This window comes from Zootoca vivipara, chromosome 16 (assembly GCF_963506605.1).
Source record: "Zootoca vivipara chromosome 16, rZooViv1.1, whole genome shotgun sequence".
NCBI lineage: Eukaryota > Metazoa > Chordata > Lepidosauria > Squamata > Lacertidae > Zootoca > Zootoca vivipara.
The window spans coordinates 2116365-2134459 of record NC_083291.1 but is presented as its reverse complement, the minus strand read 5'-3'; the positions used below and the strand labels follow the sequence as shown (position 1 = coordinate 2134459).

Here is an 18095-nt window from a genome sequence, read left to right as displayed (position 1 = left end):
CCATAGAAGGGCAAATTAGAAAGAAAAAAAAGGCCGGCAGGAGAAAATAACGGAGAAAAACGGGAGACAAAGTGATACGGGGGCCCACCGGGAAAAGGTAAGTAAAAACGGGGGTTTCCCGGGGAAAACGGGGTACTTGGCAGCTATGTTCCAGTGGCAGTTGCAAAGCTTTATACAGTCAAGAAAGTCCCAATCACAATATTTTCAGGCACATGTACTTGGTAATGAGCAGAGACTTGGTAATGCTTAGAACGTAAGGAATGAAAGAGTAGCAGCTTTTCCTTTAAGACTGGTGAACGTTACATCATTTGGTTAAAAATAAAAAAATAAAAACAACAACATCTTCATTTCAAAGAGATGTGGAGTGTTCACATTTTTAAAAAATGTAATTAAAATGTTTTCAAGTGAAACCCAAATTCCTTGTGCTTCGAATACTGAGCAATTTAAATTTTGCAATCACTTGAATAAGCAAATTTTGAGAATATTCTCATAACTTGCTAATGTACGATTACTTATTTTTGGAGAAATTTTAGCCTTGCAAATGCAAGCATTATTTCGGAAGACATCTTCTGTATGAAAAGCTAAAGCCACGACTTAAGAACACACACACACACACACACACACACACACACACACACAAACAGGGCTGTGTCTACATTCGTCTATTTTATCTGAAGGGAGAGGAATCATTTCAGCAGGGCCTTGATTAAAAGACTGATTTTAAACCAATGTTTGTGCATGGGAGGTTTTTGCATGTGTGCAAGCCGTACTGAGATGGAAAGAAAGCACCCATTTGTCAACTGCACCCGCAGAGAACAGGAGAAAAGAGGCATTAGCCTCCGAAGGTAATTTTAAATAAAATTAACAAGAGGGAAAGAAAAGCAGCAGAAGAAATAAAAGACATTGAAGTGATACCTTCGGCAAGTGGATCAAGAGTGTGAATCATAAGCTGGAAAATGCTGTTCCTCATTAGACTGTTGTGCAGAGATGCGGAGCTCCCACCACGCTGGAGACGGGGCTTGGTCTAAAGGGGGAAAGAGGCGGGAAAACTATTTGAATCCTGTTTGGAAAGTAAATTTACTTCATGTACTACAACACTGTGACTCCTCTCTACTACGTATATAAAGCAGGGTTTTTTCTTCTTCATATTTTAGGGAAATAATCAGATAACACAACAAGATCGTACAGTCAGTACTAACCCGCTTGCTAAACGAATTCAGAGGCTGTTAAAAATAAATGAAGGATCAACATTGGAAATGTTTATCGGGACTATTTGGACTAATTAAGGAATGCAGTGCAATATTAGATCATCACTCCCCGAACTTCAGAGCATGAGAAGTCACCCAAAGATATATAATTTGGCGTGATTGTTTGGCTTTTTTAAATTGTATTATAATTTGGAATGTTTTGATGTGGTTTTATTGGATTGTTAAAATGGAAAACTTAATAAATACCATTAAAAAGAAATACGATCATACAGTCTTCAATACTTCACATAAAGCTAGGTTTTCAGTCCCTGGGTCACATTGTATAAGCCTCATAAACACCAGTATCTTAAGAGCAAATGACAAGTTAGTTGTAGTCGAGGAAGAATGGGTGTCTTCCAGCCCACAGCAGAAATACTAGGCAAAATGAAGGCTCCAAATTGGTCTAAAACAAGAACAAGGTAATTCTTCCCCCCTTACTTACTGGTTTGTGGCAGGAGTGGGCATTTGTGGAGGGGAGTAAAAAAGGACAACGGGGACATTCCGGGATCAAATCAGAAACTGGGGCGGCTTCTGTATTTCTGAGATTGTCCCTGGAAAAATGGGACACTTGAAGGGTTTGCATGTGTACTTTGGCCAGTCTCTGGTTTGATTCCTTTTGGGTGCAGCAAAAGGAGGAAAACTGGAACTTTGGAACAGTGTGATAGTTTTATTTCAACTGCGCTTTAAAGTGACATGTGAGCCAGACCTATGGTAAAGCAATGAAGTTATTAACATGATTTCCATATTCATATGCAATTAATTCATCTGACTCAGTGTAGCTTTGTAGGTGGAATTATAACTCTGGAAATATGTATGACTGTAAGATATATGCGCAGTTGGTGAAAAGGGAAAAAAGGGGAAAAAAGACCTTGCAGGGCAGTTCTTTGATAAGCAGGGGGGTTTGGTTAGGCACATGAGCCCTGAGAGAGGAGCTACGCATGACCTTGGCAAACACATTCACCAAACCGTATCCACTGAGGTGACACAAATGAAAGAACAGGCATTTGAAGAGAGTTAGTTATCAAAAGAAAGGGAAATATATCCTTGGCTGCCAGTTAGCCAATGAAAATGAAGTTCTTCTCCTAAACTGGGCCAGACAGCTTCTACACCTTGGTTTCTCGTGGGCTGCAAAACTGCAAGGAAAGGGGCAAGCAACTACAATATGTGGCTTGGTGACTAAGGCCAAGGAAAATGTTGGTAAATTCAGTTCCACCTTAAGCATTATACCTTAAGGGTTAGACATGTTGCTGAGATAGTGTGTCACATGTCTATGAATTTCCGCTTTATGAGTGAGTTTGCTGTAGGAGTATAGGAGGAGGAGCACTGCTCTCTCTCTCTCTTCCAAGTGTTCTAAGATGCTGTAAATAAAACTGCTTATGGAAATACAAGATGCCTCTCATCTGCTTTGTCTTCTCTGCTAACTCTGCGTGGATAAGCTCTGCTAATTGCGTGCCCAGGCTACTGAGGTCCCTGGGTCGTGTTCCATTTGAGACACTGGCTCCTGGAGGGAGAGAAGAAGGGGGGCTGTTGGCTTCCCAGTTTTGGTGAATGTCTCAGCAGAAAAATGGCAGACTCTGACTTGTATCCAGTCTTAAGTCATACTTGACAGTAGACCTATTGAAATTAAGGAGCATGCCTGACTAAGGACCATTAATTTCAACAGGCCAACTGTGAATAAAACTTGAATAAAGCTTAGCTGGATGCAATCCCTCTATATATGCACCCTTCTTCCAAAAAAATGCATATAAAATGGAAAAGTAAAATCCCAGAAATAGCTTTAGCACCAGAATTCTAAGTTTTACAATTATATCATCACATATATAATAAAATAAAAAAACAGACTATGCCTTTTAGAATCAAAATGGCTAGATATAAAAAGACACTTGCGACTGCCTACCGTCAGTGTCTGGTCATCCCCGGCATTGGACTGCATGAGTGGAAAGGAAAAAGACAAAACAAAACAGTAAAATATCCATGCAATGGTAAAGCATGCAAATGTTTTCAAAAGAAAGTGTTAAACAAAGTGTTAAGACGGCACAGTGATTTCTCTCTCGCCCTAGAAAATGCTAACATACATTCTCTAGAAAGGAGTCACGTCTCCATGTCATGCAACTCTAGACATTTATTCTAGACACATATGTACATATCTGAATCATTCATCTAGGTAAGGCCATGGAAAATAAAGCACCTCAGAGTAAGCCTGCTAGAAGAAGGACGGCTTGAAGAAATAATGATGATTGCCCTGACGTTTTGAAATAGAGATTAGATACCTACTATATCTGTAACTGATATTTAGGACCAATGAGGACTTCCCTTAAAATGTAAATTGCTTCAGAGAAGTAATAGATTGGACAGTGGAGAGCAGTCCCACGTCCCAATCCCCAACAACTTGGAGGCTTCCCAATGGATGCTATTTACAAATTTATTTAAGTGCACATAACTGTATCCACACAATTAACTCCATGTCACCTCACATCTAGCTTGGCCTTTACAGGACAAGTGTAGTAAATAATAATAAACAGAAAGAGTTCCTCTTTAACCAGGCCTTTGCCTGATTGACATCTAATGCTCGTTGGGTGCACGGAGGAGGAGGAGGAGGAGACAGGGCAGCATTTCCTGTATTTCCTCTGGTGGCAAAACGTCCATGGCTGGCCCTGTTCAAAGATACTTTAATAAGCACATTCCTGGTATTTCAAGCCACAAGCTATTAGGGGAGGCAGCCACAACCCAATTTGTAAGTTTTAGTGATGCAAAACATTGCAGAATATGCTGTACACTGAACATACTATGCAATGATATACAGTATATAAGAGAACCCACAATTTATAAAATAGAATTTCCATCTCAGGCCAATAGAGAAGGCTCGTTTGTAGTTGACTTCAGCTCAGAAGGAGAACCACTCCTTCTGAGAAGATAAAAGCAAGCTGAACTTTCCTATATTCCTATATCCACTTTGATCCAGCATTTATGAAGAATGAACTCTGTATGATGTTTAGGGAATTGTTGGGGTCTGAGCTAAAAAGAAATCAAGTACGGGAGGTTCCATAGTTCAGCAGCAGAGGGCATAACAGAGTTCCAAGTTCAATCTGCAGAAACTCTAGATCAGGCATCCCCAAACTTTGGCCCTCCAGATGTTTTGGCCTACAACTCCCATAATCCCTAGTTAACAGGGCCAGTGGTCAGGGATGATGGGAACTGTAGTCCAAAACATCTGGAGGGCTGAAGTTTGGGGATGCCTGCTCTAGATGAAGAGATGTTTAGATAGCAGGACTAAAGTCTTCAACCTAAGGAAGACTTTGCTTAAAGCCCCACAGAAGCTACATGTTCATCGTGGTAGACAGCAGTGGACTAGATGAGAAAACTACTCCTTCCTCTTTTTTAACTTATTATGCCAAGGAATAGTCAACTGGGGTCAAAATGGAAAAGGGTTCTTCTGCTGTAGGAGCTCAGATAATTTCCACAAGCTTATCTGCAGATACAATTTATAAACCATTTTATATCAGCAGAGGTGTATGCTGAGCAATCAGAGCATATATGAGTCACAGAAGGAGATGCATGGTTTTTTTTACTACAGCATACTTTCCCTCAAACAAACCAGCCTGTTGTCCTGTCAAGCCTTTAGGGAACTGTTTACCTGTGCAAATGTATTTATTTAAGATGTACAGTACCGTAGATTCCAGTGTATAAGACAACTGGGCGTATAAGACGACCCCCAACTTTTCCAGTTAAAATACAGAGTTTGGGATATACTCGCCGTATAAAAAATACGACCCGGCATATAAGACAACCCCCGACTTTTGAGAATATTTTCCTGGGTTAAAAAGTAGTCTTATACGCAGGAATATACAGTATATGCCCATTTTTCAGTTTGTAAGCAAATTCCCAAAGCCAGTAAAAACAGAATACATTTTTTAAAAAAACAAAACAAAACACCTGTTTATTTTAATTATACTGACTTCTGTAACAGTGAAATACAAATACAGTGTTGCTGTATAAATCACACTTTCTTACCCCAATCTGTAACATGGGACAGGGGAGCAATTGATACAGTACTCTTGGAAGGATTTCTCCATGTTACTTTCTCAACCCAGTCCTCAATGGATTGTTTTGGCTCCCTCCCCATTAGATATCCACCCAACCCCGATTCCTTGTACTTCTGCAAATCTCTGCTCTCTTGTGTGTGGATGGAGCTGTATTGTCTACATAAGGATCATCTCCCACCCCCTGAAATTTGAAAACGGGGGAAGCCAATGGAATCGGCCCAAGATGTCCCTGTTCAGGGTTCCTCTCAGCCATGCCATTTTCCACGATACTTGATTCCTGGTTTTCCATTTTTCCTTCCAGGCAGCATTCTGTGTCCACTGCGTCCTCAATGAGCTGTTTGGAGGGAAAGGGGTTCCTAAAGGTTTTTTTTTTTTTTGCATTACTGCAAATCTTGGGGTTCTTAGAATCATAGAATCATAGAGTTGGAATTGACCACAAGGGCCATCCAGTCCAACCCCCTGCCAAGCAGGAAACACCATCAAAGCATTCTTGACATATACCTGTCAAGCCTCTGCTTAAAGACCTCCAAAGAAGGAGACTCCACCACACTCCTTGGTAGCAAATTCCACTGCCGAACAGCTCTTACTGTCAGGAAGTTCTTCCTAATATTTAGGTGGAATCTTCTTTCTTGTAGTTTGAATCCATTGCTCCGTGTCCGCTTCTCTGGAGCAGCAGAAAACAATCTTCTTCTGAGCCTCCTAACACCTTCCTCTTATGTGCGGGGGGTGCCATTTTGACTACATGATGATTGACATCTGTGCTCAGTGAAGAAGTGATGTTACCTATAAGTAATACTTTTCAGACCTATAATTGGATTTGCTACGAGATGACAGAGGCGAACAGAGCTGTGCTATTATCACTATTATCATAAGAGACCAAGAGCGGGGGGGGGGGTCTGTTAGCGCAGTGGGGCTTTCTGCACTCTTCTCCCCACCCCACACCCCTGCAAAACTGGCTGGGGGAGAGCATCAGGAGAACAGCATGTGGGGGAAAGGGGGACAGTTCTACCTGGCAAGCTGAAAAACCTGTGCTGGCAGAACTATTGCCATAGTGCTATGATTTCCTGCAAAACACACACATTTCTTTTCAAAAAGAGTTCTTGGCACAGTATTGCAAAGTATTCCCAGAGTGGCGAATAATAGTAAAGCATAAAACCATTAAATATAAGTTGTGTGTATGTGTAGGATTATAGCTGCAGGGTCTCTCGAGTTCCTAAACAGATTTACTGAGAATCAATGGAACAAATAGCTCCAAGGAAACAGATTTGGGACTGAGATGTTGGACACGGAAGAGCTGCCCCCAAACAGAGGTGAGACAAACAATATAGAAGTCAAACAAATTATGCAGCAAGGGCGCAACCTGACTTGTTGAACATGATCTTTAGTACTGTCTAACACAGTACTAACTCATATTACATCCTCGTGACGATTATTCAGCAAGACAGCACTGCCGCTACCATTAGAATGCACTATAAGGGCAGCTCACTTGCCAGTTAATCAGAACGAAACGGCACATCATAATAATAATAATAATAATAATAATAATAATAATAATAATAAATTATTTGTACCCCAGCCACTCTGGGCGGCTTCCAACAAAGATTAAAAATACATTAAAATGTCACACATTAAAAACTTCCCTAAACAGGGCTGCCTTCAGATGTCTTCTAAATGTCAGATAGTTGTTTATTTCCTTGACATCTGATGGGAGGGCCTTCCACAGGGTGGGCGCCACCACCGAGAACGCCCTCTGCCTGGTTCCCTGTAATCCTGTAATCTCACTTCTCGCAGGGATAATAATAATAATAATAATAATAATAATAATAATAATAATAATAATAATAATTTATTATTTGTACCCTGCCCATCTGGCTGAGTCTCCCCAGCCACTCTGGGCGGCTCCCAATCGAATATTAAAACAATACAGCTGTTAGGACGCCGACAAGTCAGTGCGACAACTCTTCCCCCTCATCTGTCTCGACCCTGACAACAGCGTTAAATATTGAAAACTTCCCTAAACGGGGCTGCCTTCAGATGTCTTTTAAAAATAGGATAGCTGCTTATTTCCTTGATGTCTGTTGGAATAGTGTTCCACAGGGCGGGTGCCACTACCGAGAAGGCCCTCTGTCTGGTTCCCTGTAACATCGCTTCTTGCAATGAGGGAGGGAACTGCCAGAAGGCCCTCGGCGCTGGACCTCCATGTGGGTCGATGGGGGACGATGGCGCTGGACGATGGGGGTGGAGATGCTGAACAGCAAGTTCTTCATTATAGATAGAGTGTTCAAGCTCCTACTGGGGGCTACAGCATTGCCTCTTCCTGGCACTTTACCTGTAAGACCGTGATCTTCCAAACACAAAAAGAAAACGGTCTCTTTACCTTCATCTCTGGTATCAAGCTATTCTAAGTTGACTGGCACATGTTGTGGAGGGCAAACTTTTCTCTCTCTCTCCCTGCCTCATACAGGATGGAGATGATATAACAATGTGGTACCAAGCTTACTGCCTATTCTGACTAGCTGAACAAATATATGGACACATTTTTATTTGGTTTTAAACAGCATAATTAACATTCCAAACAGGGCCGGCTCTAGGGGTAGGCTGGGTGGCGTGGGGCACCATGCAGCGCGGAAGCCGCCCACCCACCAGGGTGGGGGCGCCGGAGCGATCTCCGCACCACTGTGCCAGGGCGCCCGACATGCTTGAGACGGCCCTGATTCCAAAATACAAACAAGTTTCCCAAATCATTTCCCTCATACAAGTTTCAAAGGAATTATGAACGGTATATTCTAAGCCCGGTCTTTCTGGTGTTTAATTTTGCTAGCAAAATGTCCAAGGTAAATTATCTCCCCAGAAAGAGATCTGTTGGTGATCTTGGAAGGTCAGATCCTTTAGTAACATTTGACAGAAATGGAGTCTTCGGGAAATTGCATTGTTTGACCAAGCCCCTCAAGCCTTCTTCTTCTGCAGTAGGTAACCTTTTGAGACAAAAATTCTAGATCCTATCATATTCACCCCTCTAATGGAGATCTAGTGTTCAGCTTCTAGTATCTTACCACTTTCATTATTGCTGCTGCTGCTGGAAGAAGTATCACTGAGTCATCATGTGCCATCAATATTGTTTTGCTGTCATATAATGAGAGATGTGCTAAAGATAGATCGGTGAGATTATGTGCGGTTCAATTTCTGAAACCTCCCCAAAAATGTTACCTGAAAAACTTTACAACCCCACCACAAACATATTAAAGAGCCTCTATATTATAACGCTGCCAACATAATGATGCTGAAGATCAGTTCATATAATGCACCTTTACTAGGATGAGATGGCAACTATTCAGAAGCTTGAGTGTGGAGTTTTTAATTCTAGCCAACAGTTTTCAGTGGCTGGTTGCTTGTCCCAGATGGTATCCCACCTCAGGTCTTCGAGGTCTCCCACCCAGATCTGATCCCCACACTTCTCTGAATCAGGATTTGGGCAAAACTATCCTTACAAGATGGAATATGATTTCGTACAATTTTTCAAACCTTCTAAGTAAAGTTTCTCCTAAGTTGACAAAACATATAGAGGAGGTTTACTTGTCTGAACAAGGGTTTGGTGGGTAAAGACTAAAGTGTCTAAGAGCAAATATATTATAAGCTCAAAAGGGCTTGTGGGAGTAGCAATCCTTAAACCTTATTATAACCTATTAAGGTAGCCAAATAAAGCACATTGCATTTTGGTGTGAGTCCAAAAAACCTATTTACCACCACACTTCTCTCTTTGTTCAGCCTGTCAGGCTGGGATGAAATCACTCCTACTATACCAAATATGACAAAATAAAGAGCTGAATAATAATAAAAATGGTTGTGATCCGTATCAATATTTTTTAAAAAACAACAACAACAATAGAAGTGCTCATTTTCTTAAAAAAATAAAATAAAAATGTCCTGGTTGTTATTACAGTACTAGTGGAATTCAGCCCGTTTAGAAACGGGCGCTAGAACGCTGCTCTCATGCAGCGCCGGAGCTTCGGAGGTCTCCAAAGCCCACCCCCGCTTCTCACCCCCCCCCGCCGCCGCCTCGCCACGGACCTGTCCTTGCTGTCGGCGGCAGAGGGACAGGAACAAAGGAGGAGAAAGCAGCCCTTTCTCCTCCTTCCTTCCTCTCCCTCCGCCGCCGACAGCCCTTTCTGTTGGTGGTGAGGGGAGAGGAACGAACGGAGAGAAAGCAGCCCTTTCTCTCCGTTCGTTCCCCTCCCACCACCGCCGACAGAAAGCACAGATCCCGGGGTTGCCGGCTCTGTCGGGTGGGGGGAGGGAGAAGCAATCCGATCCTCTGCTTCTCCCTTCCCCCACCTGACAGAGCCAAATGCCGGCTCTGTTGGGCAGGGGAAGGGAGAAGCCGAAGACCGATCAGATCTTCTGCTTCTCCCTCCCCCCCACCCGACAGAGCCGGCAACCCCGCAGCAGGGGCTTCTCACCGTTTGCCTTCCCCCCAGGGGGAGGCAAACGGCGAAAAACCCCGCCACGCCATACTTCGGCTCCGGGACTGGCTTGGCGGTGGCGGGAAGAAGGGGAGGAATTCCTCACCTTCTTCCCGCCGCTGCCAAGCCAGTCCCCGAGCCGAAGTGCGGCGCGGCGGGTGCTTTTCGCCGTTTGCCTCCCCCTTCACTCCGGGAAGTCAAACAGCGAAAAGCCCCCGCCGCGCCGCACTTCGGCTTGGGGACTGGCTTGGCGGCGGCGGGAAAAAGAGGAGGAATTCCTCCTCTTCTTCCCGCCGCCGCCAAGCCAAAGCCGGCTTCCCTCGGCGCCCGCTGCCGCTTCGGCCGAGGAAGCGCTGTCCCATGCCGGAGGTGCGCGGCAAGGCTGCCGGGGGGAGCGCTTCTTTCCCCCGCCGCCTCGCCGCGCACCTCCAGCATGAGACTGGGCTTCGGAGCGGCGGTTGGCGGAGCGGCGGTTGGCCGTTGTCCCTCCGTCCAATCCCCGTGTCTCTGGGGTACATGCGCAGTACCCCAGGGACACACGGGACAACTGGACGCAGGGACAACATGGACATTATTATATAGGATTGGTATCTTGTCATGCTGTGTGATTCTTCTACTGGAAAAGTTGTTGAGATGCCCATATCAAAGAACTGCTACAAATAAATGATTCTCCACAAGTACCACTCCAAATGAAATATTTTCTGTGATTTTAAGTATACTTGCTTGAAATCAGTTAGGCGAATCAAATATGCTTGTGTGCACCATGCGCCCAAAATTACATTTAAGGATATGTAAGCTGGACCATAAAGAAGGCTGATCGCCAAAGAATTGATGCTTTTGAACTATGGTGCTGGAGGAGACTCTTGAGAGTCCCATGGACTGCAAGAAGATCAAACCTATCCATTCTGAAGGAAATTAGCCCTGAGTGCTCCCTGGAAGGACAGATCGTGAAGCTGAGGCTCCAATACTTTGGCCACCTCATGAGAAGAGAAGACTCCCTGGAAAAGACCCTGATGTTGGGAAAGATGGAGGGCAGAAGGAGAAGGGGACGACAGAGGATGAGATGGTTGGACAGTGTTCTTGAAGCTACCAACATAAGTCTGACCAAACTGCAGGAGGCAGTGCAAGTCAGGAGTGTCTGGCGTGCTCTGGTCCATGGGGTCACGAAGAGTTGGACACGACTAAATAACTAAACAACAACAACAACGACAAAGCTGCCATATCTAAGAAAAGAATATTGTTACAGGTTTTGGGTACCAGGGTCTGTGGGTGCAAGTAACCCACAATTTCTGAAACTGGCAGAAGTTAGACTTAATAAAAGGTTTGGCTAAAACTGTGCCGAACACTGCTGAGTTAAGTTTAGGATAACAAGTCATGCCAGCTTGGGATAAGCCATTAAGAACAAAGGCTGGAATGGCCAGTCATTAACCTGCCCACGCAAGTTATGAATGAAACAGTAGACGGGTACAGAAGGGGAGTTTACCAGGGTTACAGTGGGTGATGATATAAGTCATGGGTAGGCAAACTAAGGCCTGGGGGTTGGATCAGGCCCAATCGCCCTCTAAATCTGGCATGCGGACGGTCCAGGAATCAACGCGTTTTTATGAGAGTAGAATGTGTGCTTTTATTTAAAATGCATCTCTGGGTTATTTGTGGGGCATAGAAATTCATTCATCCCCCCCCAAAAAATATAGTCCGGCCCCCCACAAGGTCTGAGGGACAGTGGACCAGCCCCCGGCTGAAGTTATGCAAGAAGCAACAAGAGGAAGTTTGAGTTGTAATGTTCTGCACCCCCTACACTGAAGGATTTAGGTTGTAAATATGTGTAAATAAACCATATTTCATGAAGACACTGTAGCCCAGGCACCCCCAAACTTGGCCCTCCAGCTGTTTTGGGACTACAACTCCCATCATCCCTAGCTAACAGGACCAGTGTTTGGGGGTGCCTGCTATAGCCTATGATGTGCCTTAATTTTCTGAAGGAAACACAGCCCTGGTTAAGCCCTAGAGCCTCCTGGGATCTTTCTACCACTCAGCAGAATTTGGGGTGGCTGGAAACAGATCAGGGTTGGAAATAACCACTGACATACAAGGTGCAAGGTAGGCAATGTAAGGTTGCGTGTGCCATTAGGCTGACTCAGCCAAAAGTTTCTCCATATACTTGTATTATAATATATCTATATAAGGTCTTGTAAATGTTTGATTTGAAAGACGTAGCAATAACACGTCCAGAGAACACCTAGTCCCTGCTGCTGATTACATAAAATTTACCCTTTTTTGCACATTTATTCCCTTCTTCCAAGCCTGGCAAATGCATTTTAATTACATCCAAAGGTGAAGATGACAACTGCATCACCACTGAATCAAACAACAATGTTTTGTCATTTTTTTGCAGCTAGAAGCAAACAGAGAAGATCTGTTTCCATGACAAAACATAACACAAGCAGGGTAAATACCTACAATGCTCATTCAAGTTACAAAGAGAGCCTAGGAACAAAAATGGCAGCTTTCTGAAGAGGTCCTCTTTCATGACAAATGAAGTTCAATTAGTGGAAAATGCATACGATTTAGAGCTTTCTGAAGAGCACTTTAAAAACAAACACAAAATTAGAAGAAAACAAAGCCAAGTTTTTTAAAACGTTAAGAACGATTCCACCATCCAAAAAGAAAGAAAGAAAGAAAGAAAGAAAGATGGAAAAGGATATATGTATCCCAGTGTCTTAGGTACCTTTTGAAATGTAGCCAATTCTGCCTGAACCTCCAAAAAGAAGGGATCTCTGAAGTCAGGAAGCAACCGTCAAGAACACTTCTCCTCTGCAACCTAAGATGTCTGATAAACTCTAAAGTGCATGAGTTTTCATATAACTTTGGAGCTTTTCACCTGCTATTTATTTGCATTAGTTTGAATATACGTATGATTGAAAAAGAATTCTAATCCTTGCTTCACATTCCACCAAAATCTGGAAGTATCTGAAAGCCTTGAGGGGCTGTTGCCTAATTTCAAAATCCATTGTCTAATTTCATGTCCATATTCCAAGAAATGACTCACACAATGTTTACCCTTTGGAATCATTTACTAAATCACTAACAATGCAATATACATCATTCAATGTCCATGCAAAAAGTATCTATGTAGGTCAAACTACAAGGATGCTCAAAATAAGAATAGAGGGACATCTGGGTAACATTAGGAACCAGAGGATTGGCACCCCTTTGGTGAGTCATTTCTTGGAATATGGATATGACATTAAAGACTTTCAGTTCTGGGCAGCGGAACAAGTTTATTCAGCAAATGAAAAAAAATCTACTTAATAAAAAACTACAATAGACTCGCATTTATAAGTAATATGATTAGAACGTCCGAATCACTCTTGCCAAATGTACTTGATGGCTGGCTACACCAGCTGTGTTGCGCGCGCGCGTGCGCGCGCGCACACACACACACACACAAAAGATAAGTAGGATTTGGCACGAAATCAAACTAATCCCCTACATCTGTCTTTCTCTTGATCTGCAGCACATGTGGGACACAACTTTCCCTAGCACTGTGATGCATCAAGTTCAGAGGGGACCAATGGCCAGCAGTTGCTGTCCTGATCCAGGAGGTCTCTACTCGAGACCTCATCTAATCTTTCACCTCTCTCCATTGTGCTATGGCTCTTGTCCTCTGCAAACTTTCCTAGCTTCAGAACTGGTTCTAAATACACATTCTTTGGTAAAAAAAAAGATGAAGCAATAATAATAATAATAATAATAATAATAATAATAATAATAATAATAATATATTATACCCCGCCCATCTGGCTGGGTTCCCCCAGCCACTCTGGGCGGCTTCCAACAAAATATTAATATTAAAATACAGAAATCCACCAAACATTAAAAGCTTCCCTAAACAGGGCTGCCTTGAGATGCCTTCTAAAAGCCTTCTAAAGGCCTTCTAAAGAGAGAGAGCCTGTTGTCTTTGTCCATGGAGTTTTCTTGGCAGGGATACTGGAGTGGCTTGCCAGTTCCTTCTCCAGGTGGATCACGTTTAGTCAAAACTCTCCACTATGACCTGTCCATCTTGGGTGGCCCTGCATGGCATAGCTCATAGCTTCTCTGAGTTATTCAAGCCCCTTCGCCGATGACAAGGCATTGATCCATGAAGTCACGAAATTAAAAGACGCCTGCTTCTTGGAAGAAAAGCAATGACAAACCTAGACAGCATCTTAAAAAGCAGAGACATCACCTTGCCGACAAAGGTCCGTATAGTTAAAGCTATGGTTTTCCCAGTAGTGATGTATGGAAGTGAGAGCTGGACCATAAAGAAGGCTGATCGCCAAAGAATTGATGCTTTTGAATTATGGTGCTGGAGGAGACTCTTGAGAGTCCCATGGACTGCAAGAAGATCAAACCTATCCATTCTTAAGGAAATCAGCCCTGAGTGCTCCCTGGAAGGACAGATCGTGAAGCTGAGGCTCCAATACTTTGGCCACCTCATGAGAAGAGAAGACTCCTTGGAAAAGACCCTGATGTTGGGAAAGATTGAGGGCACTAGGAGAAGGGGACAACAGAGGACAAGATGGTTGGACAGTGTTCTCGAAGCTACGAACATGAGTTTGACCAAACTGCGGGAGGCAGTGCAAGACAGGAGTGCCTGGCGTGCTATGGTCCATGGGTTCACGAAGAGTCGGACACGACTAAACGACTAAACAACAACAACAAAAGAGAGAGAGCAGAGATAAAAGATAAAAGAACCTGAATAAATATACCCCCATGTACATTTTATTGTTTCTCTTTTCAGAATCCTTAACATTTGAAGTTTAGGATATATCGTTTCTTCTTTTTTAAAAAACAAAAACACCATAATCTGATCTATACAAGATATCTACATGCAGACCTTCAGGATAAACTCTCTAGATATAAAATTCTCTTGCAATAAAAAAGTATATCCTATTGCACAGAATGGGCTGTATCTGCCCCTCTTTTGGGGTCCCCTCCTCTGTCTCTCTCCTCCCCCCCCCCCGCTCATACACAATTTTTCAGTGTAAGACACTAAATAATTCCTGTGCATTAGGCATCATGATCACACTAGTCCTTTGCAGGCATTCAGACCTGTGTTTATTTAACATGCTAGCTCTGCTCCATCAACAGCTCACGGAAGACAACCTTCTGAAGCAGGGAGACTCTGGCACTCGTAGAAGCTCCCGACATGTTTTAAGAGCCAGGAAAATAAATCTAAAATGCTCTAACATGGTTTTTCACGAGTACAGAACGCTCTCCACTTCAGAAGATCATCTAACAGAAGTTGGAAGGTGACCTGAATAGTGGCAGGGGGCGGAACTTGGAATGCTGGCCCTTGCCTCCCCACCCCCAGTTTGGATGCATGTGTTAAGTGAACACAGTTTTGAGCACCTGCATCAAAACTGGTCTTGTGAAAATACATTTTGCAAAGATATTTTTTCCTTGAGTCTTAAATAATAATAATAATTTATTATTTATACCCCGCCCATCTGGCTGGGTTTCCCCAGCCACTCTGGGCGGCTTCCAACAGAAGAATAAAACACAATAATCTATTAAACATTAAAAGACTCCCTGAATAGGGCTGCCTTCAGATGTCTTCTAAAGGTCTGGTAGTTGTTTTCCTCTTTGACATCTGTTGGGAGGGCGTTCCACCAGGCAGGCGCCACCACTGAGAAGGCCCTCTGCCTAGTTCCCTGCAACTTGGCATTTCGCAACGAGGGAACTGCCAGAAGGCCCTCGGTGCTGGACCTCAGTGTCCGGGCAGAATGATGGAGGTGGAGACGCTCCTTCAGGTATACTGGATCGAGGCCATTTAGGGCTTTAAAGGTAAGCAAAAACACTTTGAATTGTGCTTGGAAACGTACTGGGAGCCAATGTAGATCTTTCAAGACCGGTGTTATGTGGTCTCGGCGGCCGCTCCCAGTCACCAGTCTAGCTGCCGCATTCTGGATTAGTTGAAGTTTCCAAGTCACCTTCAAGGGTAGCCCCACATAGAGCGCATTGCAGTAGTCCAAGCTGGAGATAACTAGAGCATGCACCACTCCTGCTAGACAGTCCGCAGGCAGGTAGGGTTAAAGAGAATAACCGCTTTCTCATTTACCATTTATATGGTAAATAGGAACTAAGTAGGGTACCCATGCAGGGAAAGAAGTCCATGCTTATCCTCCCACCGTGGGCCCCCTCCAGAGCAGATTCAGGGGGTGCAAGGGGGCATGCAGGGGGAAATCTCATTGCAGCAACTGACCTCATTCTTCACCTGCTACAACTTGGATGAATTCTACTCATAGAGAAATCATAGAACATAACTAATTTCAATAATAGTACAATATCTGCTACCTGCTATAGAGTATAGGGCTTTTTGCTGAGGTGCTAAGGTCCAGGGTTCCCATGCTAACAGCACTCATAAAATATTCTATGTAATAAAGGGAAAGTTCAGCCCAACACAAATACGCACCAGCCAAAATGCAACATCAAGGAGCTTGAAAGGTTTTGATGTTGTTGCACGACAAATAGCACCTAACAACAGAACCAGGCTGCAAAATAAAAATATTAGGCTATCGGGTTGACCTTGGCTGTTCAAATAAGAGGCAGAGCATTTTAGAATGCCCTTTGCATACTTCTCCAATATATCAAGTTAATGCTGGCACAGTATTTCTGTCTATCTAGAGAAATTTAGATCTAGATGCACAAGAATCCATTTGTGTGTGGGGGGGGATTTGTACTCAGTTTAGAGGACAGAACATTCTTGTCCTATTTCAAAGGGATTCGTGGATTCAGTCAGGGGAAGTATTTAGAGAATATCTCCCCAAGTGTTTAAATTAATAAGCCTCCTTGACTGAGAGAAGCCATGTCCAGGGAGGTTTTAAAAACATGTGCTTGCATGTGCTTAAGTGCTGCCTCATCTGAGAAGTACACATTCAATGTGAAAGCATGTTTTGTTACCAGAGATGATCTTATCTGGAACCAACGCTATTAAGTGACATCTCTAGAACTCACCTAAACAGAAAAAGTATTACACAAACTCACAAACCCTTTTTTTACATTGTCACCCATCTGCAAAGATAAAAGACATGAAACCTATCTGGGAATGCTTCTTTTACAACCCATTGCCTCCTCTCTGACCTCCCAGTAGACCTCTCTAACCTCATACCAGAAATATGCTGCAGTAAAGACACATGAATTCTGTTTTTTCTAATTATTGGGCTAACAACTAATATTTTACTTCCTCACCATCAAAAACATGATTCCTTATCTTCTTCTCAGTTGAGAAGGATGATAATGGGCACAGAACAATCTCCACGGAGAAAGATCAAGAGAGTTTGCACATGCGCAGGCTTGTGTAGCACACATGCACACCACAGCTTAGACGTACAGAGTGATAGTTTAATTGTGCCTGCCTGCAGCTAGCAGAAGAGACTACCACATATCCCACGGCATGCCACTGTCCTCCCCTCCCCTCTCCTTGCTTCCACACACCTTCTTTGGAAGGTTGAGCAACCCTGTGGTGCAGACTGGGGGGGGGGCACAGGAGGGCTGAAGTGGGGAGCACAGCATGGGAAAATCTTCTTGCACAACACTGGGTACCACTCTTCGGTGCTGCTAATGTAGTGGTTTGACTTCACCCCCAGAGATGCAACCCACCGTCTCTCGAGATACGGCGGATGCCAGCAACGTAAGTGATCCCTAGATCATGCCTGCATTGCGTGAAAACATGCCAGGAACGTGAAATCTGATGGGTAACAGGGCACATGACTGCAGAGGTCATCGTCCTTTTGCAAGATTTAACAAAGAGAAGCAGCTATTATTTTAAAAAAGCTTAACTAGTTTTGTGGAGGACACTTCTAATCTTGACATTCCTGGCAAAGCTGTTGTCTAAGGATTTCTTTCTGAGGAATTGGAAATCGTTTGAAATCTCTTCCTGCCTTTGACAGAGAATGCCTTTCATTGTGCAGATAAGGAAGACTCACAATATTGATTGAGACCTATTCTTAGGAAGAGAGGGAGCAGGCACACCTTGTTTCTGCAAAGAACTGAGATGGGCAAAGGTATACAGCCTCTATGGATGTGGTGCCTTCAAAATAGTTTTTTTTTTAAATAAATGTTCAGCCACTAGCTGTTTATTGATATTAAATATTCAAGAATTAAATAAAAAAGCCACCCTTTTATTTTCCTTGCTCCCTCCTTTCTCTTGTGGCATCCGCTATCTCTAACCAATCCTAACACTGTTTATAAACCGGTATTTTAGTGCAAAGAGACAATCCAATGTATGGAGAACACACAGGAGAGAAGAAATCTACTGCAATTCTATAGAACAGAGTATATGGACTCTCTACCAAAAAGGA

At 43.4% G+C, this 18095-nt stretch overlaps 1 protein-coding gene across 1 annotated transcript in view; it reads right to left on the bottom strand.

The window, feature by feature from the left end:
• Positions 1 to 18095, bottom strand: part of SLC24A2 (solute carrier family 24 member 2) — a 96223-nt gene that overhangs the window by 38396 nt on the left and 39732 nt on the right. Inside the window, exon 2 of the mRNA XM_035141000.2 lies at positions 916 to 1024. Within this exon, the coding sequence (XP_034996891.2) occupies positions 916 to 1024 (109 nt within the window). The remainder of the gene's footprint in view (positions 1 to 915; positions 1025 to 18095) is intronic.